Below are 12,555 nucleotides of genomic sequence, written 5' to 3'. Positions count from 1 at the left end.
TTATATTCCCCCTTCTTTTACTTTTCTTTTGCAAAAGTGAACGTTCATACTGTACTTCCTATTCTATATCATTTAACACTAAACAGATTCAAACACAAAATCATCCATTAATCTAGGTTGTGTTTGGGAAAGGAAAATGATTTACCGTTTGGGAGAAGGGTTATCATAATTTTTCGTAACCCTTTCGAATCCTTCCCCAAAACACATGTTATCATAATCTAACAACCTTTTTCATAACTCAAGAATTATCATATTCTTTTTTCTCCAAAGATTATAAAATGAAGTTAAATTTAATTATATATCATCTAACAATTCCTAAGATGCTTTCTTTCGAGTTTGAATGAATAGTATTTAAGACCCTACCGTAACTTTCAATAAACCAATGGATTTGTCTATGAAGTTGGAACGTAATCAAGAGAAGTGTTGAAAAACGTAAAAAAAGAGAGTTGGTTGAAAAGAGCAAGAATACGGTGAGTTTGATATTAAAAACTAGGTCCAAATTAAAGCACTCAATCAAATACATGGGTTTTGGATTGTGTTATGAATTATAATTTTATTACGTTGCGAGCATCCAATCAGTCTTCAAAATACTTTGATTAATGTTCGAATAAATAATATTTAAATTTAAAATAGGGAGAAATTGTTGAAAGGGTAAGCTTTAATTTCTCTTTACGAACAAACAAGACTTTTGGAATATTGGAAGTGGAGGGATATGGAGTTTAATTAGGGTGTAAACACACATTTTAATTTAAAATTGCAAATCATTGTGTTTTTACAATGATTACAAATTTTGATTCTAAATTTAGACTATTAAGTGAAAGAAGGTTATGATAATTAATAATGAAGCTCTCACTATCCTCTTTTATAACCTTTTTCTTTCCATTAAAATAAATAAATTCATATGTAGATAACACTACACTAATCAAAGATATGATATTATATTGTATGTTAATGAAACATTATGGAATATGATTAGTTACTTATTTAATTTAGTCATTTAGGTACCAAGTTTGAAAGTCAACTAATAATCAAATCTTTTAATAATAATGTTGTTTTTTTTATATTAATACAAAAAAAAAAAAAAAACACCGAGTGTGTGCCACTATCTAACATTTCGACTTTTTATTTTATATTAATGTGAAATTTTGTTATATTTATGAAGACAAACTTACCGTGCATAATATGAATATAATACTACTTGTAGTATTGTAAATTTTATCGGAACAGATTTGGCTCAATGCATATAATCACTAATATAATTAATACTCCCTATAGTATTATAAATTGTCTCGAGGTTGATTTGGTTCGATGCATATAATTACTAATCAAATTGATTTGATTTGTGTGAATGCCCCATTAGGTCCCTACACTCCCAAGGCTCTATTATATTATCTTCATATAATTCATTTCCTTTCTACTAAAATTGAAACATCAAAAAAGGAAGAGAGGGATACTTAAGCCTAAGTTTTCATTTGAAAAATCTATCTTCATGGATTAGGGTTAGACTACTCAATTAGGATAATTCCTACCTCAATATCCCTAATTGTGGGTTTAGAAGAATGAAACTTTAAGTAGTGATCCAGATCTATAACGAATAATTTGGATCATTCATTATTGTAGGTAACTGACATTTGTTTTTCATTCTAAATTCTAAGTAATTTATATACTAGGGAAAGTTTTGAAATGTTTATATAACATTAAGGAATGATTTGAATTATATAAAAAAAAAAACTTACACTTCCAACTATTTTGAATTATATTATGTTTGACGGTTAAGTAGTTGAAATCAATCAATGGAAAGCAATATACTATTTTATATGTGTTTTAATATGAATAACTTTTTTATACAAATTAATTTACTCCCTATTTATATATCAAAATAATTAATCAAAACAGTATTTTTTTGGATACAACATTGTAAAGATAGAAGATCGTAACTCGATGTTGATTGAAACTTCTCTTCTATATTAAACCATAACACCGTCCGTTTGAAGAATAGGTAAATTCAAGAGTAATATATTTCTAAATTGAGCGAACATAAGCATGATTGTTTGTTAAGGCAATTCTACCTTCTCTCAAGACCTTAGGTTTGAAATCTCATTCCATATATTGATGAGATATTCTAGAAAAAGCAATGATAAAAAGCTAAGTATGGAGTTGACCATTATCCCCCTTCATTCCTGGATAAAGCAAACAAAAACATGACCCAACTAAAATAAATCCCATGCAATTTCGGTTACCAACCACAAAGTGTAATTTTCCTTCGTGTCTTATAGTCTTTTCTAAATCGACATAACTTTTTAAAAAAGAAAATTATTAAAAATAAAATTTTAAAACTCTTTCAAACTTAACTAAACAAAATAAAACACTTGAAAAATTCAATCTTTATAGAAAGAGTAGATATGTGTGGAGCTAATATTACCTTCAAAACTATTTGTTCTAATTCTTGGTAAGTTATTTAAAATCTAAAAACAAAATTTATTATTACAACGTAGAAACAAGTGTTTCTTTGGTATGCTTTTTTATAAATGGATCTTGAGATTAGACGGATTCAAAGGAAATTTTGTAAAATACTTTTACTAAAAGTATATTTTTTTGTGTATCTAATTTTTCAAATCACTTTTGATTAGCCAAAATTTGAAATGACACTTTTAATTGGTCAAAAAGTACATTTTTACACCTCTATAATCTTAAAAAAAATATCACCCACTTAAAAAGGAACTCTTTTAGAGATTGTGTCAAGTAGTAATACACACTCTATTGGTTTGTAGTATTATAATTTATATCAAAGAAATTTTTGTACACGAAAACAGTTTTGTAGGGACAAGACAAGACTTCTCCCTTTTCATTCAATTTTACAAGGCGTTTGATATCATTCTTAATGGTTCATATACCTCAAATATTTCATAAAAATTCAATTTTAATTGTAAGCTTATCGTGGTGATTGAAATAATTTCAATCACGAATGTTCCATTTCATCAAATTGAATTTCAAAATTAGATAGATGTTGTAGTCATAATCTTAATATAAAACATATGCAAGAGAGGAAACCAATACAAATTTATAAAAAGGACAATAGATATCAATTTTTTCCTTGGGTTGAAATATATGAATTTTGAGAAATGATCTTAGTCGATTTTTTTTTTCTTTTTAGCAAAACTCTACGTCATTGTTAGAACCAATAATTTTACGACTTTTGTATAATTATTATTTTAATACTTGATGAATCAATTGAAATTAAATCAACAAGTAATGTTGCGTCTAAATTTTACACATTCGATAAGTTTATAGATAATTATTTTAAATAAAACAAAATATCATAACTTACGATCCTATCAATGGTAGATAACGGTAATTATTGGTGTGTCTAATGCCATAATAATTTGTCATACTTCGGGTATTTTTGAAAAAATGTCCCAAATTTTCTCTTAAAATTCTAAAAAGAAAATGACTAAAAAAAATAAATAAAGAGCATAATATTGTAGGAATAAATTAGTTGAAGGCAAATAAAAATTGCAATGTGTTGAAAAAGATCAACAAGATTGTACTAAAAAGTAAAGACTGTTGAGAGAAGTGCATAAAAGCAATAAGTTGAAACAGTGGGAGTGTTTTGAAATTGGAGAAGAAGAAGAAGCAAAAGGAGTACCATTTTTGGGGGTGTTGATTCTGAAATTATAGATAAAAATGGAGATTCATTCATCATCTTCACCATGCAAATCCATTTCCCTGAAACCAAACAACCCATATTAAAAAAAAAAAAGAAAAAAGAAGGAAAAATTGAATCTTGTTCGTCTGGCTCAGCCCACACTCGCACCACAACCAGTACAGTACAATCTCTCACTCACTCAACGTCCCTCTCAAATTTCTCCTGCACTGACAACTCGTATCACCCAGCTGATACGCATCCCTTTCTCTCTCTTAGCTTCAAAAAAGTAAAATAAAAAGCAGAGTCTTTCTCTCTCATCTCTGTAACTCTGTTTATATCACTCGTATTGTATTCTTTTGAACTTTTGGTAATGTTAGTGAGTGAGTATTATGGGTGGTGGGGCGTGCAGTGGGTGACTGAAAAGGGCGAACTGTGAAAGAAATACCTCAGAGGCTATGGAAAAAGAGCTAATGAGAGAGACACACAAAAAACAGAGTGCTTACATTGATATGGCTTTTGCATTTTCTTCACTCTCTTGAAGACAATTTGGTCTTCTCCTTTTTCTTTTTTCTGCATTTTTTTTCCAGCCATGCTTCTTCCTAAACTCTTCTGTTTCATCATTCTCTCTTCTGCCTTCCATTGCCTTTCTTATGAACCTCGCAACCCTGAAGGTAATAAACCTTTATCCTGTAGTTTAGTTTACTAATTTTCATCTCGATAGCTTCCTAGTAAATGTTTCTGTTTAATGGGGTTGTTCCTTTTTCTGCAGTTGAAGCTCTGATTAATGTGAAGATGGCATTGAATGATCCGCACGGTGTGCTCAGCAATTGGGATCAGGACTCTGTGGACCCTTGTAGTTGGGCAATGATCACCTGCTCCCCTGAGAATCTTGTTATAGGATTGTGAGTTATTTCTTGGGTTTTCATTTTTTCTAGTTTTGAGAAATCTTCAGGTGGCTTCAACTTCTGGGTTTTGTTTTCACAGAGGAGCTCCGAGTCAGTCACTTTCCGGAAGCTTGGCTGGGGCGATTGGGAACCTTACAAATCTTCGCCAAGTGTAAGAGATCCGACTGTTTTAATTAGTTTAAATCCACTTAAGTCTTGTTTTTATGCTGTTATTGAAGCAAGTGATATGAAATCTTTTTGGAGTTTCGAATTTGTTTTGGTTGTGTGGTTTTCTGTGCTCTGTTTAGTCGAAGGTTGTAATTAAGAGTTATGCTTTCTTGTGTGTTCTCCCATCTACTATGTTTTCACAACAACAAAATCCTGGTATACGATAGTTCCTTCCAAAACATAGCGCACCATGGATTTACTAAGCTTCGTTTTGTTTTTCTTACTGTTTTATTTCTTATCCAAATTTGAAGGCTGCTGCAGAATAACAACATTTCTGGTCCAATTCCCATTGAACTTGGAACTCTCCCATTGCTTCAAACATTAGATCTCTCAAACAACCGGTTCTCTGGTCCAATACCAACATCTTTTGCTCAGCTAAATGGTCTACGCTATCTGTAAGTATTTGAAAATTTTCTCCCCTGTATTTTCTTTTTGGTTTTCTGGAATATGGAGGTAAAAAACATCTCAGAATTTTCACACTTTCTGCAGAGATGATATCATTTTATATGTACGACTCCAATGAAATTTCAATTTCTGAAGTTGGACTTTTTGATATTATTCGATGCTCTTTATTCTCAATTTTTCTTAGAGACCATGTAGTTGATGCATAAGTCGCTGCTTGTCTGCTTGCTCCTTTTCTGTTATTTATGAAAATAACTTGCTCTTTCTTATTTTGTCTTGTAATGAGTAGGAGGCTGAACAATAATAGCTTGTCCGGGCCTTTTCCCTCGTCTTTGGCCAAAATCCCCCAGCTTGCTTTCTTGTGAGTATTCATTATTTTGTTTGTTTTCTTTCGCCTGTCTTTCTTTGTCTTGACTATTAGAAATTTTCCTTCTCCCCACGACTTTTCTGATATTCTAACTATTGTTTTCTAATATTTTAATCTGGGGTTCTGTTTAAGTTATCACTTGAAATCTTGCAGGGACTTGTCTTTTAACAATCTCAGTGGACCAGTGCCTGTGTTTTCAGCCAGAACATTCAAGTATGACTCATAAGCATGCCTCGCTGTCTCTATCTCTCTCCCCCTATACACTTTGTTGAATGATTTGTTTTAATTTCTGTTTTGGTTTCTGTTAACACTCCAGTGTGGTGGGGAATCCTATGATATGTGGAAGTAGTCCCAATGAAGGTTGCTCTGGCTCAGCCAATGCCGTTCCTCTTTCTTTCTCTCTAGAATCATCCACTGGTAAATGGTGTTACTTAATCTCCCCTTCAAAACTAAAGTCTATATGTTTATTGGCTGTAACTTGTGATGTGACTTTTATGCTCCTAATTCATGAATATTAGGAAGGCTTAGATCCAAAAGAATAGCAGTGGCTCTTGGGGTCAGCCTCAGTTGTGCTTTTCTGATTCTCTTAGCACTCGGAATTCTTTGGCGCAAAAGAAATCAGAAGACCAAAACCATCTTAGACATCAATGGTCAGTATTATCAAGCCTCCATTAATTAGAATATACAAGCAATTTCTGTAAATAGGCACTTGAATTGAAACTTCAATTTTGTAGTACACAATCATGAAGTTGGGCTTGTGCGCTTAGGCAACTTGAGAAACTTTACTTTCAAAGAGCTCCAATTAGCAACAGACCATTTTAGTTCCAAGAATATACTTGGGGCTGGAGGGTTTGGTAATGTGTACAAAGGAAAGCTAGGAGACGGGACTATGGTGGCAGTCAAACGGCTAAAAGATGTAACAGGTACTACTGGAGAGTCCCAGTTTCGCACAGAGTTGGAGATGATTAGCCTTGCTGTTCATCGTAATTTGCTTCGATTAATTGGTTATTGTGCCACTTCTCACGAGAGGCTCTTGGTGTATCCATACATGTCAAATGGCAGTGTAGCTTCCAGGCTCAGAGGTTTGTCTCTGTCTACTTTGCTGCTATTACTTTCTTTGTATATATGGTTTAAGGGAAAAAGAAAAAAAAAAAAAAACTTAATTTCACTTGTGAATATACTGCTTTTCTGGCATGGTTTGGTCTTGATGGACCCCACCAGTTATGAGTGGGTCACTAAAAAATCTGAATCTTTGCAGGTTGAAACTGAAACCATCCTTAGAACAAGGTTGACTGTGTATTTACCTTTTTCTTGAACCAAAGTAGTTTCTCATTGGACATTACCAAACAACATTTTCTCCAACTCAAACATCCCTATCGAGAAAATTTCAGGACCACTTCCTGGGTTTGTTTTTCTCTCACACCTGCATATATACAAAGAACTATCAAGACGGGGAACAAGATATCACCAAACAAAAGATACCATTATTTTCTTGATGAGCCTGGAAAAGACTTTTAAATTGAAGACATGTTTTGTTTTTGTTAGAAAATGCCCAACAGATCTTCTTTCAACTGCCATAACACTGATGGATAAACAGTAACGAGCACATTTGTATATAACAGGTAAACCAGCCTTGGACTGGAACACGAGGAAGAGAATAGCAATTGGAGCTGCAAGAGGCCTGCTGTACCTCCACGAGCAATGTGATCCTAAGATAATCCATAGAGATGTTAAAGCAGCTAATGTGCTTCTAGACGACTACTGCGAAGCTGTAGTTGGTGATTTTGGACTTGCAAAGCTTCTTGACCATGCTGATTCTCATGTGACCACTGCTGTTCGTGGCACCGTTGGGCACATTGCTCCTGAGTATCTTTCAACTGGTCAATCTTCCGAGAAAACCGATGTGTTTGGGTTTGGCATTCTGTTGATAGAGCTGATTACTGGTATGAGAGCTCTTGAATTTGGGAAAACAATTAACCAAAAAGGCGCCATGCTTGAGTGGGTAAGTCTACTCTTTAACTATAATCTAAAAGCTATTATAGCTAGTTTGAATTTATGAATGGTCGAAGCTAACATCGTCAGTTGCTTCTTTTGATGCTATAATGATTTCTATAGGTAATAGAGCATGGAAAATTTTTCATTGAGATATTTAATTTGGCTATTGAAATGATGCCCATACGGATGGGGCTGAAAAGGGAAAACTCCTGTGGCAGGTAAAAAAGATACAACAGGAAAAGAAGGTGGAATTGCTTGTGGACAGAGAGCTAGGCAACAACTATGATCAGATTGAAGTTGGGGAAATGCTGCAAGTGGCTCTTCTTTGCACTCAGTATTTACCCGCTCATCGTCCCAAGATGTCGGAGGTGGTCCGAATGCTTGAAGGTGATGGCCTTGTTGAGAAATGGGCTGCTGCCCACACTCATAATGATTTACATGTCAACCTTTTTCATTCACGAAACAGCTGCAAAAGTACATACAACCCCACAAATGTATTGAAGAATAATGGTAATGAACGGGAACATTCAAGCATGTTAAGTTTAACGATGGATGACGACGACGACGAGCGATCTCTAGACTCCTATGCCATGGAACTCTCCGGTCCAAGATAGTAACAAAAGTCAGAGACAAGGGAATCGTATAATTCATTGCTTTAATTCTTTACATTGCCAAAATCAAGGAGAAAAAGATGGGGCTTCAATGTTGGTTTCATAAACTCTACCTTTTTTTTTTCTTTTTGTTTTTTATTTGTCAATATTCTGGGTTGGAGTTGGACTTGTAAATATATGATATCCACTTGGTCTTCTTGAAATGGTGCCATTCTATAACAGTAGAAAGGAAGGAAAAGGAAAGGCAAAGGTTGTATAGGGGGGGAGAGACTTAGATAAACAGAACAGAGTGAGACACTATTCAAAGGAATGGTTTTGACGATCTTCTCTTAATTTTAAGAAATGGGTTTTTTGATTTCATTGTTCTGTGAATTTGTGGGGTCTATGTTTTTGAGTTGTGAGCTCTGAGAGGTCAATTCTTTCTCAGTGTCACGCGGTTCTCTTTTCAGTTTCTTTTTTAGCGTTTACAATACCTTTACTGGCTGTAGTGAGTAATGAGAATCTGTGACTATAAAATACAAAACAAAAAAAAAGGGTGTCTTATTCCACTTTGACCTAATTAGGTCTTTCTTGAAAGGGAACTGTCGGCAAAGTCTTCGTCATCTTGAACCCTCAAATCAATGAAAGTCCTTTTCTTTCTCTTTACTCTGTCTTAATCTCTCTAAATTGTCTATGTATATGGTTACAGAAACCTATGTTTTTCTTACTTGTTAGTAACTTATAAGCCAGTTTTTGATTTGTCACTGCCAATGGGTGAAGGTTGGAGCCCCCCAGGCCCACCCTCTCGGTGCCTTCGAAAGAGCCATGTGGGCCAATGAGAGCTAAGAAGGGAAACCAACCACATACAATGACACGATTCATCAATTCGGTACTAACTAACGATGTAACGGTGAGAAAACGTATAAATAGAAGGATTTCATCGTATTATTGAGATATGCATCATTCTGTAGCTTGGCGTAACACTACTACAATCCAATTATTGACTTGCATGAATTGCATATGCGTTTTAGGCCTAGCACTACACTGTGAGTTTTCGAGTTGCAAGTTCGATAAGTCTCTCAATTATTTACTTCCATGTAGTTGACATATGCTTATGTTGAAAATCTCACAAAGCATGTATGAAGTTTTGTATTTTAAGATAAAGTTCACTAAAAAAAAATGAAAATAAGATGGGATTAATTTGATAACCATTGCGTTTAATATTTTTTGGTAATCAATCTTATCATACTACTTCCATTAGTTGATTTCTTTGTTTTGTTGTTACTTTTTGACTTACAAAAAATTTGACAAATTCAAATGTTCACAGTGAAGAAATATGACCCAGCACAACTTCGTTTACCCTTCATGTTCCATTTGCAGTCAATTTATATGGGGTCTTGCAAGTTACAACGAGAGTATAAATTTTACAATGCAATCTGTTTTGTGTTGTATCACACCAGCGAAATCTATCTTCGATTTGAATGAGTTTACAACAACTTCAATTCATTGAATTTCTTATTCACCCGACAAGGCTATGACACCATATAACTTCATCTACTTCATGATTTTCCTGATTTTGGTCTAGAAAACTTCTACTTTGAAATACTCTCCTCCTCTAGATCAACTTAACCTTGAGGAACAAAAAACATAAATCACACACAAGGTGTATATGCAGAAACTATATGTATGAGTGCTCCTAAAGTGTTGGCCTCTAAATCGAAAGACGAATATCCCTGAACGAAATCAATTTCCAATTTTCAATGTACAATACTTGAACAAGATGAAACTAATACATATTCCCACAAAGAAGGGAAAAAAACATTGCACTTCCTCTGTTCAACAGATATTTGTTTCTTTTTACTCATGCAAAACTTTTGAGTACTTCAGAACAAAATGATTTTTAGGCACTGCAATTAGTCCCCATATCACAGTATAGATTTAGAGAAGAAATGATCGGCTCTATGTCACCATGTTTAGTTTTAGAGTTTCTATTATTGACCTATAGAAAAAAGAAGTGTACACTTTGTTAAAGATATGTAGTAACTATAAATTCTTTTGTCTTTTTTAACAATACTTACATATCATAATAATTCAATCTTATTCAGATAAAGTATCAGTAACTTCGTGTATCCGTGAGTAATAGAAGTCTAGGTCATGTGTCTAATCTAATATAGCTTAAAATCAAACTCAACAATACGTAATGCAGAGGAATGATTCCCGTGAACACAGCATTGTAGCCTCCCTCTACTCAAATGCATCAGAGAAGTCTAAGATCACGTGTCTTGAATATAGATGAAAATTTAACTCCACAATAAGCAATTTAGAGAATGGATGAAAGTGGCATGTTTGTACTTGAAATAAAGAAAGCGTAATAAAAGATAAAAAGATATAAACAGTATTTATAGCAAACTATGTGTACCAGAACTTGCAGAAGCTTGTGATAGTATGAGCTTTCAAATATGAGCAGTAACCCATCGTGCTTGACATGAACAAGCATTAACATTTGGGCAAGTTGAAAACAGGAAATCAATGAAATATCACCACCGATCTTTACTTATAAAGTAGCCTGTCAAAGATGAAGATTAGTAAATTATTATCGAAGTACATAAGAGTCACTGTTTTCACCACAGCATTTTTATAGTTTCGATGAACATTTGGATGAGACAACTTTGCTGCAACACTAAACTGCATAAGTACATACGGAAGAGGAAGAGCAAGAAGAGAAGGACCAGTTGAGCTGTTCCAGATTTCAGCTCTGTCACTGTGGATTTTACTTTCTAAATCGCTACACATTTTGTGATTAATGCTTTCAGAGACATGGAACTTGATTCTTATTAGCGAAAAATTTGAAGTCAAAAATTGCAGGAGAAAAAAGGATATGACAATTGGTTGACGAATGTTGATTCAAAACGCATTATTAGCGGCATAAACCTATCAATGTCTTCGGTGCCGTCCGGTTATAAATGTGAAACTGAGTATGATTGGCACCTTGATTCGCCACATTCACCGCCGGTGAGAATTTCTTGCATAAGATGGGAGAGGTGAGGGACGATGAAGTTAGCCGTCTAAACGGGTCATGTCCTAAACTACGGCGCGTTTTTAAGAATAAATTGATGGGCTGGCCCAATGGGCTAAACTCCAGTAAAATTGATTTGTGAGCCCAGTAAAAGGATAACAACAAAATAAGGGTAATTAGAATGGATAGCAATTGTTAGAATAATTATTAACTATCTAGCAACATTTTAAAAAAATTGCAAATATAGCAAAATCTATCGGTGATAGACTTCTATCGTTGATAGACTCCTATGGTTTATCAGTGATAGACCAACATTTGCTACATGGTTTATCGGTGATAGACTCCTATCATTGATAGATTTTGACAAATTTTGCTATATTTGCAATTTTTTTAAAATGTTGCTATATACTTAATTATTTTGAATATAATTGCTACATTTGCAACTATCCCAAAAAATAAAGGTAAACCAAATAAAAGCTTAGGTAAGGTAAAGTATTGGTTGATGACTAATTAGTCTACAAGTTTGTTTACTCGACAGTTGAAAACATATTGATTTGCAAATAAGAATTTTGTTTGTATGTCAGTTCCAGCATGACTCAACTGATTAAACCGTATATATGCTCAGTTAAAGGATTGAATTGATGTGTTTATTAAGTTAATAGATTTTAAAAATAGTTCCAATTACGTCCTTTTATCTTAAACTATGGTGCAATCTCTGTCAATAATATGATGAAGTGTTTGACATGACATCTATTTTAAATTGTTATATTGTTTGTCACACTAGATCATTGAGTAGAAAATTATTACCTAACGAATATTAGATCAACTATGTTAGAAACAAAACTCTGTTAGATTAAATGCTCTTCAAGTAAAATGTTTCGGAAGAATGACTTCACCTATGTGATAATTATCGATCTATTTCATTCATTTCTTAGTATAAAAGATTTTAGAGTCTCACAACTAAACATATTGATTTTGTGGATACCACGATTGAACAACTCTCCGAACTTAACTACCCTAGTCTTTGCTCAAAGGCTCTTCAAAATTTAAGGAATAGTAGTGTTGTTGTAGATTGATCAGGAAAATTTATAGTCATGTAATACTTACTTCTTAAATTTATCTTAGATGCTTTTCTTTCGTGAATAATTATTTAGTGTCATTTTATACCTTGTTATTATTGGTTGATGTTAAAATATGGACAGGGAAATGGGAAATACGCTTGACCTTTTACGTGCCTCCAATGCTTAAGTCAGATGGTGAAAAAGCTTGGAAGCTAAGGAGTTGGAGAATAGGATTTAAATTCTCTTTATGAATTAAAATTGACAATATATTTATATAGTTGATTAACCAGTTGTTTCAATAGAGTTTCAAATACAATTCATCAAGCAGAGAGAATATTATATTTCACACTGGATAGGGTTAGGTTG

General features: G+C 33.5%; 1 protein-coding gene across 1 annotated transcript; it reads left to right on the top strand.

The window, feature by feature from the left end:
* Positions 1–3,682: 3,682 nt before the first annotated feature.
* LOC103487323 (probable LRR receptor-like serine/threonine-protein kinase At2g23950) lies at positions 3,683–8,493 on the top strand. The gene is made up of 11 exons (XM_008445599.3): positions 3,683–4,317; positions 4,416–4,548; positions 4,631–4,702; positions 5,010–5,153; positions 5,450–5,521; positions 5,681–5,740; positions 5,844–5,944; positions 6,046–6,177; positions 6,262–6,609; positions 7,150–7,529; positions 7,741–8,493. Exons 1-11 carry the CDS (start codon positions 4,236–4,238, stop codon positions 8,134–8,136), a joined length of 1,920 nt encoding a protein of 639 aa, XP_008443821.1. The 5' UTR covers positions 3,683–4,235; the 3' UTR covers positions 8,137–8,493.
* Positions 8,494–12,555: the final 4,062 nt, after the last annotated feature.

The sequence above is a fragment of the Cucumis melo genome, chromosome 2 (assembly GCF_025177605.1).
Source record: "Cucumis melo cultivar AY chromosome 2, USDA_Cmelo_AY_1.0, whole genome shotgun sequence".
Lineage (NCBI taxonomy): Eukaryota > Viridiplantae > Streptophyta > Magnoliopsida > Cucurbitales > Cucurbitaceae > Cucumis > Cucumis melo.
This window is presented reverse-complemented; position numbering and strand designations above follow the sequence as displayed.